We start from the raw sequence: 22,650 nt of genomic DNA on the forward strand, positions 1-22,650 counted from the left end.
AGCAGGAACCTCCCCAGACCACCACGACTTCTCAAATATGATGGCTAGTGGCTTAGCGACTTCATCTGCCAGTTCCCTCAGGACCTGCGGATGTATCTCATCAGGTCCCATGGACTTGTGCACCTTCAGGTTCCTCAGGTGGTCTTGCACTTGATCTTCACCTACAGTGGGCGGTTCTCCATTTTCCCAATCCTCGCCTTTACATTCTGCGTCATGGGCAGTGCAGCTGCAGTCCTTGACAGTGAAGACTGACACAAAAAAGTTTTTTTTTTTCTTTTTTTAACTGGCAAATGAGGAAGGATGAGAGGATGCTACAACTAGAAGACAAGCAGGTCAGTGAGTCATGAGTCTTCTACAGCAGTGAAAAGTCCCACACGAAAAAAACCACCTTAGTACACAATGCACTTCTACTCTGAATCAAACAGTTGAGAATAAAGACTTGGACACCCTTCTCCCATACAGTGGACAGCTTGCTTTGCATACTGGCTCTGTGAACACAATTTCCTACCCAGCGTTAGGTGAGGAACAGTTAAAGCAGCCTCAGCTTCTCCAGACATTTCAGAAATCTTCTCGCTCCACAATCTTTTGTTAGGGACCACCACAACTAAACACTCTGCTCAAGCTGAAATCAAAAGCTACGGCAACAAAATATGCAAATAAGAATCATCTAGGAAAATGTTCAACAAGAGCCTGAATTTAAATGAACATTAAAACAAACCTCCATGAAGCTGTAGTTTCCAGTTTCAAGCTATCTACCTCAAGGCTCGCATTGCCACAAGTGATAATTAATGTCCATTACATACTACTATTCTAATTACAGGACTATTGTCCAGTAACTAATTAAAAAAAAAAAAAAGTGTTCCTCATGTGCTTGATGCTACTTAAAAGAGCTTTACAAAGTGTTTTAAAGACTGGTAGCTGTCAACATACACAGCTTGTCATCATGCTGTCTCCTCCAAATATAACATAACCTTACATAAAATCAGAAACCAAAAACTGAGGGAGGTCCTGCATATGCATTCACCTGAATACATAATAAAAAGCCTCTGACAAAGTACCTACTGATTCTGATGGGAAAGAAAGAACACCCGGGCAAGACAAGGTGGAAGCAAGCAAGTAATGTTGTCTTGTATTATTCACAAATAGCTTAGTAATTAACTCTTAAGTTTGTATTTTTTAAACTGAACAGCACACTGAAGTCGAGCTTGATTCAATACCTCTACTTCCCTAACTGTTGATTTCTATCCTTCAGTTTTTATTCTGGACTGCCGGAGCAGGCAGATTCACACACAACATCCATTCTTTTCTACACTAAAATTTTAATTTTGGATCGAGAAGTGCCTTTTGTTTCCAAACACTCTCCAAGATCACCACAGGCACAAACTAATCTTCACTTGTTGCATAATCTGCAAGATGCTGGCAATCTAATAAAAAAAAAAAAAAGACTAATTAATTCACCCAGATGCTGCAGTGCAGATTACCTAGTATCATCTGGGAGAAAGATTTCTGCGCAGTTTAAAGCAGAACAGTGCTAATGAAATGAGCTTGCACTATGATAGTATTAGTTTTATTTTAATTTACAGCCATTCAGATACACAAAAAAAACAAGCAACCAACCCAAACCCACCAAACCCCAACACCAAAATGGGCTGTTTTTTCTGCAGACACGAAAGAGGTCGAACTGTCTCTTGCAGACAGCGCAGGAAAGATCCCAGAAGAGCCAAGAGCCTGATGTGTACGGCTTTCACCTGGGATAGGGGAGCCATGTGTCCAAGGCCCATCTAAAATCAGAGAGGGAGAAGATCCAGGCTGCCTTCCCTACGTTCCACAGACATGCTCTCACCACCTGGCTATTCATTATCCCTGCCCTGCTCTTCCCCAAAATAATTTTTTTGGAAACGCTTCTGCCTTATTCCAAGGTGGAATTAAAGTGGGGTTTTGATAAGTTTTCCCCCTCATTTCTCAAAAATGCTCATTTCCCTCCCAGAACAGGCAATCCATGCAAGGAGGTCCTATCCATGTGGTGCCTCCAATCCCCACTATCCACAAGTCACAGCAGCATCCAGCAATTTTTAAGCAGATTAAAAACAGCAAAAAAAAAAAAAAAGGTATGTATTTAAAATACTTATTATCAAAACCAAAAAACCCCTCCATCCTTCAGATTATCTCCAAAAGCTTATTTGCAGCTGCATCACCTCAGCTAGGCCCTCTTTTTAAGCCCCTTGCAGTTTTCCCATCGATATTATTGCAGTCTCTCCCTCTGTTTTCAAGTGTCTCCAACCAACGTTTCCTTCCTCCTTGCCACATATCTCATCAAAACAGTCTGCCATCTATGCGAGACTAAAACATAACTCTGTTTTTACTTTCCCGCAAGCGTTGCGGGAAAGATGTGTCTCTGAACAGCTTCTGTGCAGTCTTCTAAAGCCAATACTTTTAATTAGGTTTCTCTGTCTTTGTCGACTCCTCCATTCCTCCTTTTTGCTCGGCTGAGGTGGGGCGAGAGCAGCTCTCTCTGTAGTTGCTTTAGCAAATGAAAAAACGAGACTTTGCAGTATCTGGGCAGGTCAGCATATGGTCAGAAATGAGTTTCGCAGCAGGCCGTTTTCCCCACCAGGGGATCTTAATGTGAAGAAGATAGAAAATCTCTGTGCAGGGACGTGAAATCTCGTGCCAGGGAAGCAGGAGACTGCACTTGGAAGTGGCTGTCAGTACAAGCTTCACGCTATTTCCCTATCAAATAATGTCCCGTCCCCTCCTACAAACAGCTTTTCCATAAACCTTTTAATTTTATCTCCCGTATTAAGCGTAAATAGGGTGAGCACTGACTGACTCGGTGAACTGAAAATGTAATGGGCTTGTCTCATCAGTTTGCAGCCAAGTTTCGTACAATTACTATTGCAGAGAAAAATAGGATAGAGTTGAATTGAGTTATGCTAATAGATAATAAATGTAAACATAACTCCAGAGTACTATCTACTAACTTTAAAGACTACTCCTATAGCAATCAACTTTATAAGGTTCCTGACAGAATCATAATGGTGATAAAACACATGGAAGCGTAAGACTGTTTAAACCCTTAACAAAAGCCACGATAATACTAACAGTAAATGAGCAACTCCCACAAAATATCATTCACTAATCACGCCCTGATAAGGTTTAAAGTACATATCGCCATTGTTATATGAAAAAACATTAAAGTTTGGGTTGTTTTTTTTTTTTAACACATGTAGCAACCTAACAGGTTTTAATTACCACACCTACTTCAGTGACGAGCTGTTCCACTCAAACACCCAAACATAATATTTACAACGTTGTACGGTTGTTAAGGATCTTGATGATTGATGGAACCTATTGTGTTGCCATCTTAATAACAACAAATGCAAGTGATTACCAACACGGAAGAGAGAATCTGTGTTTTTAATTTACAACAAAAGGCTGTCCTATAGGGACTTCTTTTCAACGTAAACTAACAAACCTGTGCACACGTGGATGTGCTTTAGAGCTTGGCACCGAGAGTAAAAAACAATGCCTCTGCTGCTTTAAGGACAACACATTTTTCTGTACTAGCTTAAGAGAACATGAAAGCTGTCAAAAGAGACGGTACACACAATCCCGCAGAATTCATCTTGACCACAATGAAATATCTGAAAACTGCATCAGAAAGATAGCATAGATCTTGTTTCCGAAAAAAAGAAAGCAATTCAGTTATTGAGTCAAATAGGAATACAATACATTTTCTGGCATCGCTACTGAATATTTATATCAGTGATGAATGAGACTACAAACGAAATATTTTAACATGAAGCTTTGCCTTGTTAACTGCATGATATGCCAAAACACCACCTACTGTAAATCACAGGGTTTAAGACCAGTATTTCTTGTTTAAACATGCTACTTGTTCAGCAGAATCACTTGTGTGAACAAGCATACATTAATGTACACTAACTAGAGCAGTTTCACTATCCAACTGATAGAGTATAATTTAACAACCTCATTATCAGCATTGTAATTTTCAGACTGCTGAAATATCATATTTGTTGCAAATATTATATGGTTTAAATACTTTAACAACATTGCCCATTTGACGCTCCTGTCAGATAAAATGCAGATAGGCACTTGTGCATTGAACATGCTTTTAATCCCATAAAGAAACTTTCTCTGTCAAATTATAGGTGTTTCAACACTTGATTTATGAACACCATAATTAAAATCCTTATGCCTTAAAGAAAAACAAGCTCTTCATTATAATAACAGCTTTCTTTCACATTTTTATCTTTTAATATTCCAAGTTTGCTTTTATATGCTGCTATTAGCTATCAGTTTGGCATGTCATTCCTGACTGCCAAAACAGGAGACTATTTCTCTTTATGAACTGGTCAAACCGCAAAGTCTGGATAAGCACTCAAAGGGATCAATGTTTATTTAACGCTTCCACAAAGCATTTGCAGGGGGAAAAAAAAGAAATTTGCTAATTTAAGAGGTAGAGGACAACCATCACACAATTCAGTACTTTCTATTTCTAGAAAGGCCAGAAATGCTGTAATGTCTGCCAAAATATTTCTCCTCCGTCTATGAACTGTCAGAACCAAGAGTTAGGAGACATACAATAAAATATAAAAAAGAAAGAAAGAAAAAAGGGAAAAAGAAGCTAGATTTTCATATGCGTTTCTGTCGTGGTTCTTGTTCAATTTGAATTTTAGACAGATCTCTGGAGGGGGAAGAGATTCCTATTTTATCTGAACAAATTCATGCACATCACTCATTCATTCTTACAGGACCCATCAGCAGAGCAGCAGCAGGTTTCAGTTTCCCAAACTCAATGCAATTCAAAATTACACACAATCTCCACTAAAACTACCATTACTGAAAGTGATGCAGTTACACATTAGCATCCCTACTCTAAAGAAATCACTGTCCCCAAATCCCAGAAAAGAACAATTCATTTACAAGCTAAGCAAGTAATCTTGAATCAAATCCTGAAGCTTGTCAAAACTAGGATCTTCTAAACTATCAATAAGAAACTAATTTCAAGAGGGAACTCCCAATTCAAGTCATTGCTCCTGAAGGCATGGTCCCCTTTACCTAGCTTTCTATCAAATTAGTTTTGAAATGTTACAAAACATCTTGAAAAAGAAATTAAAAGGAATAATGGCTGAAGGTCTCCTTGATGAGACCAAAGCATCAGGCTCTATAGGGTTATCTGACTTTTGGCCACTAGTTACAAAGCCAACAAAAGTTCCTGGACTCAGCATTACATGAAGGTGAAAAGCTTACTGTGTAAAAGAGAAAATATTATACTTGCAGATAATGAGGACAGCCGAACAGAGCCACATTACTATTGCTCAGTGGTGAGGTTGAAAATTCACTTCTCAAATATCACCACTAAAAACATAACAGATAAATTTTGTTACCCTTCAAACAAGACGTTGTAATGCTAGACTGGGATAAAACAGATCATGCTGCCCTCTTGTGCTAGACGTGCACAGAAATCAACCCCTTTATTCCTGCAAGTGACACATGAAGAGGAACATATAAAGCATTCACAATGAAGCAGAAATTGTCCACGTTTTCCTCTTTACAGATACCTTGACATACATGCAATTCCCTTCCTGGGATTTGGATAGAAGAGCAACGGAAGTTTCAAGAGAAAGAGTCAAAGTCTACACTCCAAAAAATAAACAAGTTCTGTCAACAAACACAGACAAGTCAGATGTGATAGATCCTAAAATACAACCACATAATCTGTAACTTTCCATCAAGCTTTCACTATAACTGTTTTAAGTGACGCTGTACAGGTATCTACTGATAAATTTGAATTTCAAATTTACAAATATCTGATCATTCTTTCTGAATGCTGAATAACGCTAAGCTTTAGTCACTTAGGATTATCAGCTCAATAAGGTTAGGTTAAGTACTTAATAAATGATGTTTCTCTATTTCTTAATAAGGTTCTTCCAATGTAAAACATACTTAAAGCAGTATCATCTAACTGGTTTTAGATCTATGACAAATTACAGAAACGTGAAATCTCTGTACATACAAATATTGTTGGATGGGAAGGGAAAAAGGAGAGGGGTCCTCATATTCCTCTTTTGTCTCTGCTGTATAATCCAGGTTCCAAAAATACATCAAAATTCTTACATCATTTGGGTAAGATGCTCGTTACTATTCCCATTACAACCTTCCCCTCCCTATATCTTGCTAATGCAATCTGTAAAGAGAGATCTTGGGCTCATGCCTAAACTGATTCACATAGTATAATTTTTTTAGAAATAAGTCATTTCATTTATTCACCACGATTGATTGGAACTACACTGTTGGGAGCTGACAGACATGTAACGATTCACCACATATTTCCATTTCCTAATGTTGACTCCCTGATGCTGCTCATTAGTCTGTTTCCCCAGTAAGAAGTATCGAGAGCTTGGGATGTGTATTTATTTAAGTTTCCTTCCTCAACTCTGGAACATGGATCACTGTGTGTTCAAAATACTGACTGTGGCATTTTTTAATTGCTGATTATTTTTTGAGAAATAAACCAGAAAAAGTCAGTTCAGCAATTGCTTCCGCTAAGGTCTTAAGAGACCTCACACAAATACTGAGAACACACTGGATGCTTAAATGATAGATCTGTCACTGCAATATCAGTTTTGCTAATATGGGATATGATAACTAATAGCTTGGCTATTAAAATCACAACCCTAGAAAAATGACACTTTAATAATCTTGATTTCTTTTCAGTATGTCTTTTATAGTCTTAAATAAAGAAAAAGAAAAAAGAAGAAATAAAGACTTCTACTTAAACAAACCTCACTCCAATGCAAGAAAATAGCATCTGAAGTTCTAAAAGATAAATACACAATAAAAAACCCCATGTAAATCACATAATGAAACACAGATGTTAAAAACAGAATTTCAGAACTGCTACATGCTGTAGTTCTGAAGAAGAGCACCGTCTCTCATGTCATCTTTTTCCCTTTTCTTTTTTCCTTTTTCAAAAGATGTATAGATCAGAACAGCAGTACCTTTGCATGCTACCGTGACCAAAAGAAAGATGAAGGGAAAGAAATATATGCACACTGAAGTTAATCTCCTATTATAAAATATCTGCTGATAAATAGAAACACACATCTGTAAGTCATGACAGTGTATGAATACCAGCGATAGGCAGGTTTTATGAATGCCACTCTTTTACAAAGCACTGCTAATTTGAGCTTCACAGTATGTTACAAAGCCAAATGTTATTTGTTACTCTATATTGTCCCTGATGTTTACTCTGCAGTTCTGTTTGTTATGATGAGCCATGCTTATAGGCATTCTTATAAGATGATTATGTACTCCCTCAAAAATGCAGTTACTGCAGATGCCATGCATTTGGAAAAAAAAAAAAAACACCAAAAACACTAAAAAGGAAAATCTGTATCTGAAAACAAACCCCATCAGTACTATGATTTCTTGTGATGTATGTGCTCTCACTAGCTCTCCACTAACCTGTTTCCTGAGCTTATGGCTTCACTTCTAATTCTTTGCAGTGGCCGTGCACTACCACAGACACACAGTACAAGCAGACCAGCCTTAAACTTGTGCAGTTGTAGCTTATTTTTTTAAAGGGGAAATTGTACATGTTTCATTCACCATATTATGGACACAAACCTTTTCTCCACATTAATATTTTCAGGAAAAAAAAAAAAATCACTAATATTAATAACTACTCTGAAACAATAAAGCCATCCCTATATACCTTTACAATCATTAAACAGCTTCTGGAACTATGAGAACAAGATTATGCTCCTTTTCTTCAAAGGAGTGAAGGCCATCAGATTTCTGTTTCTCATGTAAGATGGGCTATTAAATCGGTACTACCGCACTTCCCCACTCTCTTAACTCTGCTCCAGCTCGTCTCCATTTCTTTTGAAGAACATAAGGATTTGGATTATAGCTTTAAATTGCATGCTTTATGCTTCTGTCCATTCTGGAAGGACAGTAAGCTACACAGTTTCTCAACAACTGTGAATTACCATGCATGCTTAAAATTATTTTTTTTTAAAGAGCAAACAACATCGGGGCTCAAGCTTTCAAAGAAAAGCCCAAGGAGGGCATCCCCACAAAATGCATGCATATTCAGCATATATGAGACCCCTGTGTAACTGAACCAGAACACCAGCAATGCAACTAGAAGGTCAATGTACAACAATGTACAATTCATTTTTCTGTAGACTACGTTTGAAAAGAGTAAGATCAACCATCAACAAGCAGTCAACGTTCCGACTTTGAAATTTTGAAAGACCACATGTAAATGTAAAGATTTTAACTAAAAGAAGCAAAAAATCTCCACAAATAAACTATAAATTCATAATTACCCAGAAATGGCATAGTTCACATAATCAATGAGGTACATTAAATATTAAGAGTTTTTTCACTATTAAACTTACCTATAGGATTTCTGTCAAAAAACAAGACAGGAGCTTTCAAAATGGATTGAAACATTTTGTTGTGCAAAGTCTGACCAGAATTAACGAGAACTTGAAATACCAGAAGACTTCTTATTATGCCAAACAGTATTGTAGCCACTGTTAAACCTGAAATTAAAAAAACGTGGAGAGAGCATGCATACAGATATGGATCTTTCAAAACGAAAATAATTTTAAAATAAAAATTAACTAGAAGCAAATGTTGTTGACTTCTGTATATAGCAAGAATCCAAACTTAAGCCTAGGGACTCAGACTGAGCATAGAACACAGACATCTTATATTTGTCACTAGCTTCAGTTACTATTATGTCATCAATTTAAACAATTTCTCTTTTTCAGTTTGAAGGAATTGGTACTTTATAGAAATGCAGGAAACATCTGTTAACCCATAAAATAAATCTGTATTAAAACCTTCTGCATAACAGCTCTGCTAAGAAATTCATTTCACAGTGCCGTGTATAATTGTGGCTTGCAGAGGTCACTGTGAAGATTCAACATCTGCCAGCAGGTATTAACCAAGCAATACATACATGGCTATTTAGAGACAACCTTGAGTTATTCTCAATCAGCCCAAACCACTCATGCCATTCTTCCCCTTGTAAACCACATCAAATAATTTAAATTATGTGTATTTCTTGAACACAGTATGAGATGCATCCCTCATGCCATGTGAAATAGAGCCCTTCTAGGGAATTAGTCTGTAGACTGTTTGTCTTTCTTCTGGGCACATCTCCCCTTACAAGACAGGGGTGCTACAGGGCAAAAGGTGGAAACAAAGAATGATGAGATTGCTGCTGCTCTGTTTGCTCTATGTAACCTCCCTTGTGCCTGCCCAAATTCCCCGTCGGTGAAGGTGAACAGTGAAAGTGTTAACCTGACATCTGGCAGTGTTTCCAGGCTCCAGGTGATCTGCTCCAGAAACTAAGCATAGCCACCAGAAGCCCAGATGCTCAGGCCTTGAGGACACCCTTAAGTTAGACCCTAACTATCAACATAAAACACTGCCTATTCTAAGGACAGGTTAAAACTGGACGCAATTCAGCTACAGCTATAGTAACAAAAAAAAGAGTGAGGTTTTAAATCATATGATGGGGTTAAGTCAATCAGTTATTCCATCTTGCTTACTGCTGTATCCTCCCAGGATGCAAGAAAAGGTATCACTATTTCATTTGCCTGCTCACAGTTCATTGCCCATGTTCTGTGTGGTGCTGTTTCTAAGAAAAAAAGCACGGGGCTGGGATGAGAGCTTGTTTGCCACGTCCTGACTGCTGTATTCCAGGGCCAGGTAAAAGAAAACAACTTTGCCAAGAGGAACAGGAAAGCTGGGTGATTGAAAAAGAAGAGGTACTAAGCAAGAGGCTGTGGCAGAGCCCATGCCTAACAGCAGTCTGCGGGAGCGATGGGAGGAGAGGCAGCACATCCTGGGAACCTAAGCTTCACTTAGGCTTGGAAGCCACTGGAAGACACTGGCTTGACCATCACCAAACGAATCACCTGAAAAGATCTAATGGCTGGGGAGAAAGAGGGAGGAACGAGCCTCACTGTGAAGTCTTTCATCCGTTCTGCCTCATGCCAAAGGCTTTTCCTTTCCCTGTTTACAAGTTTACCACCTCAGTATGAGAGAGACAAGGACTCTCTGCATGCACTTTATAGAAAAGGTGTGGAATTGGCACCTCGGTTCCAGCCAACGAGGTTTCCCATTAACAGAAATTTTACCCTTCTAAATCTTTGTCTCATAGAAACAACAAGGATTAAGAAGGAACTACCATGGTGATTTTTGTTCTTTTTCCAAACACTGAGAGTCAGAAATAAAAATGTTAAATTATTGTATAATTGTACAGTTTCAAAGGTTATAGAAAAAGGTAAGTTAGATTATTATGCACTTCATATGAAATGTACTATCTTTTTATAACTTTTTCAACTTCACTCACAATTTTGTGTAGGTGATTGAACAGACAATGCTGTCTGTTCAACTATTGCAAATATCTCACTAAGCCATCTGTACATTTCAATATAAAGGTAACTCCTGCTGTTCTGCTATCTAGAACAAAAATTGCCTTAAAGGATAAGATGTTCCATAACATGGTTTAAGTTATATGGTCAGAGAAAGCCAAGTTTGCCACACTTAATCATACTGTGCAGTCCACTGGAACGGCTCATGAAATAAGACATTACACAGAGAAAATAAGAGCCAAGTTTATCTGGCTCCTAAATTGTTGCTTCTCAGGCCAAGCACAATGCTTTCTGTCAAGCACTTAGATCACATGGATTCCCGAAAAAAAAACCAAACAAAAAAATCCTCCACCTATCCTCTCTCATGAGAGATGTTTCTGAATACATTCAATGCATACTCTTCTGGTATTCCACCTGTTTTCTCAGACCTATCACTTACATCTCCATCAAGAAATTACCATGCCATACAAAACTGTGCATCATTAGAAGTGCTAAACAGCAGAATCCGAGAGCATATTTCTACATGTGATTTTTCTATGCCAATTTTTACTACATTTCAGAGCAGTATTTCAAGATGTTTGGATGCCTGAATACAAGGCTCAATGCCCCTTTCTAGATGTTCAGAAGCATATGGCTAGCTAGTGAAATGTATTGAATTATTTTTTAACATCCTGCTTTGCATACCCATCTAGGACGCTTTCTAAAAACTGGTTCTTTTTCTATGACGCTTCAGAAGGAATGTAGCCATGCCAAGTTTTAGAACAGCGCAGAATGAAGATCCATTTCTAATCCCTCTTGCCCATCCATATAATGACTGAAGATTTAGCTCAATGACCTATTAGTATAGACAATAACCACAGCCTTACGGTGACTGACTTTTTGAATACTCAATTCCTAGTTTACTTTCCAAAATCCAGGCAAAGCAAATTAAGAGTCTGCATTCAACCCATTTCTTCTGTTAGATTTTTTTTCATTTTATTTATTCCAATTAATTTAGTCAGGAAGCAAGACTCAGCCTCCTAATCTGTTAAGACATTACTCAGTTCCTGCTAGAAATCACATTACCCCACTCTGCCGTTGCTTCGCACCTCTCAAAACTGTTTATTATGATATGTCAGATAATAAGTAGTTCAGGACAGACACACACACGTGCATGCATAATTACCTGCATAAATTCCCAAATAAAAGTTAAGGTCTAGATGTTCAGTCTCATTTGCTCCATTATTTCCATTTGTTGTGACATTCAACTTTTCTTGATGGTTTGCCCTGTGGAAATGCATACAGAAGATAACAATCATCAAATCACATTCTGCAAATATTTATGAGTACGTTTAACTGTTTCTAGATTCAACTTTGTTGAAGTCTTTAGTTCAAAAGATTTCATGTACTGATGTTGTCATGCATCATACCATGAGTAGAAGTAATCACAGGCTACACTTCACCATAAAGCTCAATTTTTTGCCCCCTACACAAAATGAGCAGAGATCAGAAAAAGATCAAGCATATTCTGAAGTTTCCTAGAACAGGTTTCCCACCACCACTTATACGACACTAATTTCTATTAGACAAACAGCACTTGACTGAAAAGGCAGAAATGATTGACCAGTTATTATCATCCACTTACCAATAAGAAAGCCACCAGTCCTGAAGCACATAGGCCACCTTGAGTAAAAGAGGCAAATACAAAAATCATCTTACAAAATGAAAATAACATTAGAAAATTAAATTTCCTTGCTATTCTTTCATGTTCTCTGGGAAAACATCACATATTCAGGAGAGTATGCCATCCAGTCTTTCAAGACCAGCAGCAATTTGCAAAGCACATTAGAAGGTGCATTAGAATCCTCTACAAAGAAAGAAGTTACCTTAAATTACCTTACATGATAGCAAAGTAAAGGAAAGCAATACACTTAAGCAAACAAAATATAGTAGCTCTTCCTAATGTATGTTAATTGCACATTAAAGAACTCATTTTTTTCAGTTCCTAAATTTGCTACTAGAGATATTCCAAAATGCTTTTTGATTAACAAACTTTCTGATGTTACCAGTCCAGAAATTTGTGTTTACGGAAGATAATAACCAGAAACAGGGTTGAAGGAGGATGAGAGAAGAGAGGGAGGGAAAAATTCCTACTGCCACCTTTCTTCTGTGCTGAGATGTGACTACAAACTTGTAACAGGGTTATTCATCTCAAAATGCACCTCTGCTCATGTGAATTTAAAGTTCTGGGCAGTCTACCACAAAGATTTGATCTTGCCTCACTATCTTTCCAACAGACTCAATTCAACGACAGGGAAAAAGGAAGTAACGTGTCTAAATATATAGACTATTTTTTACAGCCAAGACCAATCATTTCCAGGAAATGAATTTAAGCTTTCTCAGCAGGAAAGACAGAAAAAGGCAATAAGCAATCTTCATGCAGCTTCCTCAGCTCACCATTTCTCTCAGTAAGTTTCAAAATAATTTTTCTTGTTTAAGAATTCTTTTACCTACCTACTACAGCCTGCATTACACGCAATATTTCCCTATCCTCTTTCTGACTTTCTTCTTCTGCTAAACAGTGACCCTCCTTCTAGCGCTTCTCATAACCTGCACTTATCAGCAGACGAGCTTTCCTTTTAACACTTCTGTCAGACTGTCCTCCCATACCCACTCAGTGCCTTTATCCTCCTTCAACTGGAAACATATTGATTGTTCAGATTTGTTAAACTCTACTTTATACACTTTGTTCTCTATCTCCAAAAATTAGACTAGCTTATAATTTCTGTGCGATTCTGCCAGTAAAATAATTACTTTACTGACATATTAAAATGGTTGAAATAAGAATCCGTGCAAGACCTCTCAATGCTGTACCAAAACTCCATGCTGATATACAAAATTAGATAAGTATACTACAAAATTATTAAAGAACACCACGTCCCCAAACATTTTAGCTGAAATATCACAGTAACAAGCATACACTATATTAAAAAGGAAAAAAAAAAAGGGAAAAAAGAAAACAGAAAAAAAGGCAAACGCAAAACATATTCAACATTATTTGTGGCTCCCAACAACTTACCTGTGCCAAAATATTGAATACTAGAAGTATAAAAATCACGAAGTAGTTTGCTCCTGCAGTGAAATATTTTCTGTAAACCTTGAAGTTTATTTTTCCCTCGGAGCGACTCTCCTCTGGCACTACAGCCAGTGCATTTTCAGCCTGAAAAAAAAACAAACAGAATAAAAACATCAACCTTGCAGTTACAGATTCAGACTAAGCTATTTGAAAGTCATGGTTCAGAATTAGCAAACAATTAAGTAAGGAGATAAAGTGATTACGCATATAAAAACTTCAAATATCAGAACTATGGCTTTGATTAATAAAAATCAGTCTCAGTGCAGTAATACTGAAAAATCTACTCTGCAAAATGACACTGTGAGGATTTGATTTTATATTGCACTACAGTATGTAACATGACTTCATTTACAGCCAGAAATATTTACTCTAACTGACCACTAACCCAGGTTTTTCTTTTCTACACTACCTTCAGTCGCAACAGCTCTGGAAACTAAGGCTTTGACTTGGGCAAGATTCTCTTTTCAGAATGCAAGTGTGTGTAACCTTTCCTTTTCAGAAAAGTAAATACTCTTCTGCAAGTATGCACCAAAAATCAATCAACGTATGCCCAGAGTAACAAATTACCCATAAAGGGCTAATCACCTCCTTGTGAGTACCAACAAAGCATCTGTTAATAGGGAAAACAAGTAAAATGACAAATGAGGAATCATATTAAGCAAACAATGGAGGGGGGACACTGAAAGAGAGAAAAGGAAAAAAATGAGACAGGCATAAAGAAGGTAAAAAAACTGTTCAAATGAACAAAAAAAAACAATATTTTTTTTTACAGTATACGTGATAGAAAAACTAGTGCCAGTTCAGTGGACACGTAACACTTGATTTGTTGTCAAAAGACATAGATGTACAAGAGCAGTGGAATCAACAGACCTGACTTAGATGTGAAAAGAGAAATCCCACCTATTCGCCTATGAAAGAGGAGAAGCCTATCTTCGTTTTGTTTCTCCCAAACCTGCCCACCCATCCAACAGCTTTAACGCTGCTAAAACGTTTGGCACACCTTTGTGGATTTAACAGTGGAGTCACCATGGGGACATCAATAATATCAGGTAAGGTTACTGCTTTTGAGCATAAAACCATTCCTCCAAAAAGGTATGAAAAAGCCTGCAGCATTTCTTTTTTTATAGTCTCACTGCTTTTCATTAGAGAAAAGAAAAAGAAATAATATATACCCATAGCATAAAGGTGTCAATCATCACGGACACAGAGGGATTACTCGTTCCACTTGCTGCACGGGTTCCGTGGAGGCAGTGCGAGCACAAGCCTAGCAGGGTTACAGGGCTCCTGCACTGTTCTGTGTGAATGCAAGCACACCAGAAGGCCACCTCTGGTACAGAAACCTTAGGGCTGCTTTTGCTCTGTGCAGACCAAGAGATAACAAGGCACCGCAAAGCCAAGCTGGCGCCATACAAAGCGTTCCGTTTTCACCAAGGGGAGGGTTGAGGAGAGCAATGCCGTGGTGTCCCAAGGTTACCCCCTCAGGACCAGCTGAAGATCATGCGGATGCGTTAATGCCAGCCATGCAAATATAGACTTTGTATAAAGCCCTGGCTTCTGCATGCACTTCCCACAGCTCAGGATTTCAGGGAAAGCATGAATCCGAGCTCAGCACTGCACAAACAGACAGAACCCACCCAATACAGTGGTATTGGCCCTTCAAAGCACCACTGTCCGAGGACAGGGTGAAGGAAGCACAGCGCAGTGTCTTTGGACACCTATAGGAATGCTTCCCACATCCAGCAGAGCTGATGTTGAACCTGAACAAACTCACTCTGCTGTGTTTGAACAGAACAGCGCAGAGGTGTGGGATGTCTGCCCTCTGCAGCCCAGGTGGCAGGACTGCCAGCCGAGCACAGCGCTGGGCAGATCCACCGTGGGCGAGCTCTCACCTGCTAACGCAATCCAACAATCCCGAAAATTGAAATGCAGCAGGGAAAGCCCCTATCGCAGTTTAATTTAAAAAAACAGCCCGACGAGAATTGAGACACGTCTATCCTTCGAGCACTCACAGGCGGTTGTTCCACTGCTCCGTCTTTCTGTGAGTGGACGGAAGAATCCTGGGACCAGACTGAGGACTCTGAGAAGGTTCGGCTCCGGGCAGACTTCAGGTTGGGGGTTCCTGGAACGGACGGCTGTTCTACCTCCTCATCTTTTTTCAAAAGGGAAGCAAAGTCGATGCCAGATCTCAGGAACTCTGAATAGGTACCTTTCCCCACCATTTTACCCTACAATTAATATAAGCTTTGATTATCTTCATTATACACTTTCTGTAAAGGACACTTTTTCCTACCTATCCCCGCTGCCTCTGGGGTTCTGCAGTTGCTGGGCACACATCCCGCTGCAGTAACTGAGCTGAAGCCTCTAACTATCAGTTCCTCACTTAGAAGAGCAAAAACAAGCTCTTCACCCTCTAACCAGTCCCTTCCCAGGAGCTAACCAGGACAAGGAGCACACAAATGAGATGACAAAAGTCCCAGTTACAGCCAGGTGAGAATGACCTCCTTGGAGAAGCTGTGGAAGACAGCCATGCAGCTTTAGGACAAGCTGCTGAACTACATACATAACCATCAGCCTTTTTATATTACTCCAGGCTAGGGGTAAACAGCAGCTTCATTTTCAGGTCCTCACAGAGCTCTACAAGGAGCAACACAGCCCATTTCCACACTTCTTACAGCTCTATCACAAACTCATTTCTAGACAGCTATTGTAACATTTAAAGAGATCTGAATGGGAGAAAAAAAGACAGCTAGTGTCCTTTTTTGCAACTTTGTGATGCATCAAAAGTAATTTGAAGTACTACATGACCCAACCTTAAAAAAAACCAAACATCAAACCAGCTGAAGTTCTTGTATTTCCCCTCTACCTATGAATATCTGGTACAAAGAAGTTTGGAAGGAACGAGTTTCACTGAAGACCTGCTCATTCTCAAAGGTATCTGTGACCATTTCTCAGCCTTAATTTTAAAAAGCGACTGTTTGCAAAATCAACATAGTTCTTAATTTACACAAAGTTCTAAGAAACAAGAATAAAAACAAAGCATTACTACAGTCTCAAAATAAGTAGTACTCTCACAGTACATTATGCATATGCAAGATAAAAATTAATATCCATGATAAAATTCAGAAACAGATTTTTTAGGGAAGGTATTTTAAGAAAAATCAACTTATTTCATTATTAATTATAAATCTTTAAAAACATATTTGGTCATCAGTATACAGAAAATATATGTACAAACCAAAATTAAAAATCTTCAATTGTTTTTTTTTCATTCTTAGATTAAAAAGGATAATTAGAAAGTATGTGAGATATAAAAGCACAGACACTGAAATCACTTACATCTTTTAAAATTAGAATCTGATTTGCAGCACGGAGATATTGCAACTGGTGAGTGACTAAAACAGAGATCTTCTGATGTAAGGCTTGACAAATACATCTGCAAAGAGATGGAAAAACTAATTAAAAAATGAAGTGTCCTAAAACATTTTTACTATTTCTGGAAAACATTTTCTATTCAATTACAAAGTATTTAAAATAAAAAAATTATGCCCATACTTGTTAGATTTATAAAAATTACACTCAACAAACATGTTCCTTATTTAACTTCTTAAGTTTTCAAGGTAGGAAAAAGAAATTTCATAGTTCTGGTCTGAGTTGAAAGAGGAGGAAGTATCTTAAAGATATTTCATTAAAACTGTCTTAAACATCCTCCCAACAAATGTACATGCCATAAGCTGAATTGCAAAGTGTATTCAACAAAAATTAAACTAACAGAAAGAGAAAGCAGGACAACATACTGTGGACATACTATGGAAAAATACAGCCAATAAAAATAACTTCTTTGAGATGGGCTTTCAGAGCAGCTTTAGCAAGCGAGCCACTGAGAGTTCTGGAGAAATAAACAGCACTACTGATCTGACATACATCCAAGTGTGTATTGAGGTAGAAGAGCAAGATCCTGCAACCATCTCTGACCTTTTCCCATGAAATCAGTGCTTACCTTCCTATCCAGTACCTTATCTGCTTTCCCTAGAGACTCTTCCCTAGAACTTTGGGATTTGGAGTACGTGAAGAAAGGACTGGGCACACCAGAACCAGTTGGCAAGTGCAGTTCAATCTCACGCAGTTTTAGCAGAAAAGATATCTGGTATCTTATCAGCAGAGCTGTGAAAGACCACCAGAGCCAACTGCCCCTCCCGCCCCCCAAAACATAGCAGCAGAGCAATGGCTTACAAGTGGAGAGGTCTGCAAGCATGCTCTTCATGTACAACAGGGACACCACAGACACAACCTGAGTATCCAATACTACCAACACTCTGCCTCACTGCCTTCATCCCCACAGTAACACAGCAGGGAGACAAACCCTTTGAGAGGACGCCCCTTTTTCACCTCCTCACTACCTTAAAAAAACAAGGAAAACTGATATTGTCTAGAACTGAAGTGTCCACTGAAGGCATATAGATTAGCATTTTCCATTTGGATCAGAAGTGCCTATTGGAAGATCATCTCCCAGTTGTCTCACCTCAGTCTGCTGCTGCTTGTACTGTTGAGTGGTATTGGGGTTCACGCATTGGACTTGTAGACAAAACCAAGCAGGAACACACACTTCGGTAGCACCCCTCGTCCTCGTCAGTATTCAGCTGGCAAGGAATGGAGCCTGAAGGGCCAGGCTGCAGCCTGCTCAAAGCATAACCTTCTGAACTGCACAGGGACTTTGGCATCGTGTGTTTTTCTCCACAGGTCCACTCCTGTTGGGCTCATTTTCACTAACATGCTAACTCCCATTTGCTAATGTGACACAGGAAGGTGACACTTACCACAAAACACCCCCCCACACACACAAATTTTCTCTCCCCATTCTCCAAAAAAAACACAAGTAAACCCACAGCAATACAACAGTACAAATTCAATGCAGAAATGCAAGTAAGCAGTAAGGGGAGTAAGGCAGAAAAAGAACATGAGCTTAACAGCAAGGATATCACACTGCTTACTGTGTTTGATGCATTCATGTTGTATATCTAATTAACTCCCTACACAGCTTTTAACATCTATTTTGTCACGCCTACAAAGACTGTAGGAAGTAGAGTTCTATAAAATGGTTAATGCTAGTACTAGTCAGCATAATTACACCTGGAAAGTATATTATAGTGTTCCAAATAAACTCTGCAGTAAAATTAAGTTAAAAGCAACACTCTCCCTCAGGAAGTTACATGCTTGCTACGCAGCGTGTTCAAGAAGCAACTATAAACCCATGATGTCATTCTTAGGGGGCCAAGATAACAATTAATCAAGGTATTTGCCGCAGCATAATGATGTGAGCAGCTGCAACTATTTATACACCAAGCTCTTCGTGGGGGTACTATTCTGGTGTGGTTACCGTCCACCCCCTGAGCAGTCACCGAAACAAGCCACATGGCAACTAGAGCACCAGCTGAAGACATGCAACAAAACAATCTGCAACAAAACCTAACCAGAGCACTGGACAAAGATCAGAGAGGCTACTTGCCTGGCAGGAAAGCTCCCAAAAGAATCTATCAGGTATTCACCATGATGAGATGCTTTCCCTTACATAGTCACACAGCCTATATACCACTTTGATCACTGAATTTTCTGTGTGCCAGGTGTATGTCTAACTGCTTACCAGGACAAAGTAGCCACTAAAAAATCTGATGCCTGAAAAACCTTTAAACCTTGATTCTGAGTCACAGTGAGCCCACTGCACTTTAAGTTTGCATTTGGAGGGGAAAAAAAAAAAAAAGAAAAAAAAAAAAAAAGGAGGGGGAAAAAAAAAAAAGAGTGGGTTATCACAGCATCAGAGCAAACCAATTAGAACTGTCAAAGCTGTCAGCACAGCATCCTGTGTGATCTTGATCTCAGGAGCGAAGGCAAAAATGACCTCTGTGGAAATATAAATTCCACTGATTTATCAGTTCACTCAATTGAGAATTTGAAGAAAAACCAAACTCTCGATTTGATGTCTATCTGGGTAGAAAGAACTTAGCTGAATAGTTTGTTGATAACAGGTGAGTAGAAAAAATTGTTGTCACAATTCAGTGGCATGAGCACAGGGAGGAAAAATCGCAACAAAGAGTGTATACTTAGATCTATTACCGAGTTAAACAACTCACTGCTCAGACAGCTCACTAGAAAATTCTGCCATTTAAATTACTGTATCATCATAAAAACCAGAAGTTGCAAAACAAGTAAAATACTAAGTGTATACTTAACGTCTGTTTCAAAACATCAAATTCCTTGAGCTTTATGTTTGAAACCATTTGTAGTTATTCTTTTTTTAAATATTCTCTCTCCCATTTAATAACATCCACTCTGCAGTTTACAGTGAGCATTAAGTTTATACGGTGCCTTGGCTACCACAGAAGACTGAAACCAGAGTTCAAAGACAGGCTCAGTAAAATTGAATGTGATAAAAGGGCTCGCACAAAACTCAGAAAGCTCACTGAATTCTTATTAGTGAAAACTTGGTATTGTCTTCGAACTGAACAAGAAGAAAACCCCCAAATACTCCATAAATGTTTATGTTTTTAACTGGTTCACTAAGGATTAGTTTCATCATGCATCTACTTTTAGAGAAGAAAAGCAACCATCGGTTCTAGGTGAAACGCCCATCAATTCTAGGTGAAACACCCAATTCTAGGTGAACCGCTATCTGACAGCGTCTCCCTATCTGACTGACGATGTAGAGAATCCAGGGAAAGCTTGTCTCAGCAGGGGACACACCTGCTGAGAGGGTTCAGACATCTGGTGGAGTATGCCCAGAACTGCCACGATCATTTTACTTGCTGTTTAAAATCCCACAAAGTTCACCATCCTTGTACTTCTCCATTACCATAGGGTAATGGCATACCTTGAGGGGCATACTCGAATGTTAGTTAGACTGTGAGCACGTTTAATGTATGACAACAGGACAAATAACGGCACAAATTGCAGTCACCATTGCCACATTTATTAAATACACAAGTTCACAGACACACACGTGCACATACGGCCAGACAAGATCCAGACAGAGAAGATCCAAAGGTTCTTCAGTACAACAAAAACAGGGATGAAGGGACTATGAAAGTTGCATCCTCTTCCCAATTTAAACTGAAAAGTGTACTTGGCAAACGTTGGATGGGTTGTTTTGCGTGTTTATTTGTTTTAAGCTCAACAACAGAAATTTCAACATCCTTGAAAATATATTCCAGGGGCAAGCTACCTTCACCGTTACAAAATTTTTCTCTAAAGTCCAAGTTTACATCGTCTGATGCAATTTAAATCCACTGCTTCCTAAAGGTCAGTAGACTAGCTTATTCCTGTGTACAGTCCCTTCATACATTAAGTCTTTCTCTTCCAGACCGGGGAGAGGGGGCGGGGGGGGAGAAGTCCCCCAAATAGACTTCTTTTTTTCCCTTTAAGTGACAAGTAGTTTTCTCTTTTATTTCCCCCTTGACACCTGAATCTTCTTGATGGGCTACACTGGAGTCTGAAGCTGGTCTACAATTTTTGGAAGTGCACAAAATTGAAACGTTATTCCAGTTGAGACCTTAAGGTACAAAACATAATAGGAGGATTACTTTACTTGTACTGCCAGATACAGTACTGCTCATAAGACCCAGGGCGCAGTTTCCTTAACAAGAGCATGACATTGCTGACTCATACTGCAGACTTACAATCTACTGCCATCCGCACCTCTTTTTCCATAGAACTGCCACACTACTGATCCCTGCTCATTGTGTTCATGGAGCCACAACTTTGCACTTATCCCTGCTGTGTGCATCTATTAACTCACATCCTGTAACCAAGACTGCCCAGTTTTCTATCACCTGAAAATGCAGCATCAATGACCTTCATTCATCATCAGGAATACTTGACTCCGGATAGATCTCTCCAGAAATTACACTCTTCCAATTCGAGAAAAACAAACAAACAAACTTTTAAGTTAACAAACCTAAGTAACAGTATACTATCACACTTTTTAAAAACCCATTGCACTTCGACAGCAAACTTCTAAACAATTAAAAAATAAGTGAGCTTCAGCTTTGATACTGCAGAGCATGCAGCAGAAGACACTAAGAAGGGAGCCCACAACACAGCGCTCCTCTACGCAAAGGCAGTGTCTTGGTGCTCGTGCATACAAATCCTCATTTGTTCCTCCTTCCCTATCAGGTTTTCTTTTCTTTGAGACAAGTTGTTCTTTAATCTTTTTTAAGTTTTTATCTCCAAGAACCAGCTTTCTTTCACCTCTGCAAAGTGTCTCTTCTTTAATGATTCCACTTTCTTCCTTACCACTCTTTTTGCCTCTCCTTTTTGGAATTTCACATGCAAGTTTAACTTTACTCAATACTTATATCTGTTTCAATAGAAATAACTACTGAAATGAAATTAAAGCACATGCAGAAGTGCTCACAGGCATAAAGCCTTTGTTACGAGTTTACTTACTGCATTTCCTTTCCTCTCCCTTTCCCTTTAAATTTAAGTGGTTTAGGGAGAACAATCCTCCAGTTGGTTTTGTACATTTCGAAGTTTACAACATTTCAGAACAAACAAACAACAACGGTGTGATACATTCGCCAGAGCCAAAAAAACCCACACCTACATCTACTATGCTGTTTCTATTTCTATGCTTATCTTGCTAACCATTTACTTCCATCTCATGACAAGTCCCAGCCTCCACTGGGCTCACGCGTAAGGACAACTGTTCTGGCACAAAGTAAAGGTCCACAAAATCCATTGCCCTGTCCCAGCCAGCAGTGAAGGGCTGGAGAAAGTATATAAGCAAGCTTACAGTGATGCTTCCTTTGGTACACATTGCCAGCTTCCAGAGTCCATATATTAGGGATTTTTTGAGCCAGAGACCTTAGTGTTTAAGCAGCTCTTTGTGAACTTTTCCTACACTAATTTGCATACCTCCCTCCCGAGTCCATTTCTGGGTTAGTATTCATAATACCATTTTGCAACTGCACCCACAGAACACTAAAGCACACAGCTACGCTGGGGTTCTGCAAGTGGGTTTTTTGGTTTTATATAACGTGATTTAAAAAACAACCACCACAAAACCTAAATCAAAACCATGCACATTTCTGTGAGATAAAAACACTAATATTTAAATTTTTT

At 38.8% G+C, this 22,650-nt stretch overlaps 1 protein-coding gene across 1 annotated transcript in view; it reads right to left on the reverse strand.

Moving 5' to 3' along the window:
* Positions 1-22,650, reverse strand: part of ABCC4 (ATP-binding cassette, sub-family C (CFTR/MRP), member 4) — a 141,739-nt gene that overhangs the window by 85,660 nt on the left and 33,429 nt on the right. Inside the window, exons 14-19 of the mRNA XM_009891916.1 lie at positions 16,876-16,972; positions 15,549-15,764; positions 13,483-13,623; positions 12,049-12,086; positions 11,590-11,690; positions 8,433-8,579 (exon numbers count right to left, since the gene is read on the reverse strand). Coding sequence (XP_009890218.1) covers positions 8,433-8,579; positions 11,590-11,690; positions 12,049-12,086; positions 13,483-13,623; positions 15,549-15,764; positions 16,876-16,972 — 740 coding nt within the window. The remainder of the gene's footprint in view (positions 1-8,432; positions 8,580-11,589; positions 11,691-12,048; positions 12,087-13,482; positions 13,624-15,548; positions 15,765-16,875; positions 16,973-22,650) is intronic.

Source organism: Charadrius vociferus, unplaced genomic scaffold (genome assembly GCF_000708025.1).
Source record: "Charadrius vociferus isolate BGI_N301 unplaced genomic scaffold, ASM70802v2 scaffold110, whole genome shotgun sequence".
NCBI classification, from domain to species: Eukaryota; Metazoa; Chordata; class Aves; order Charadriiformes; family Charadriidae; genus Charadrius; species Charadrius vociferus.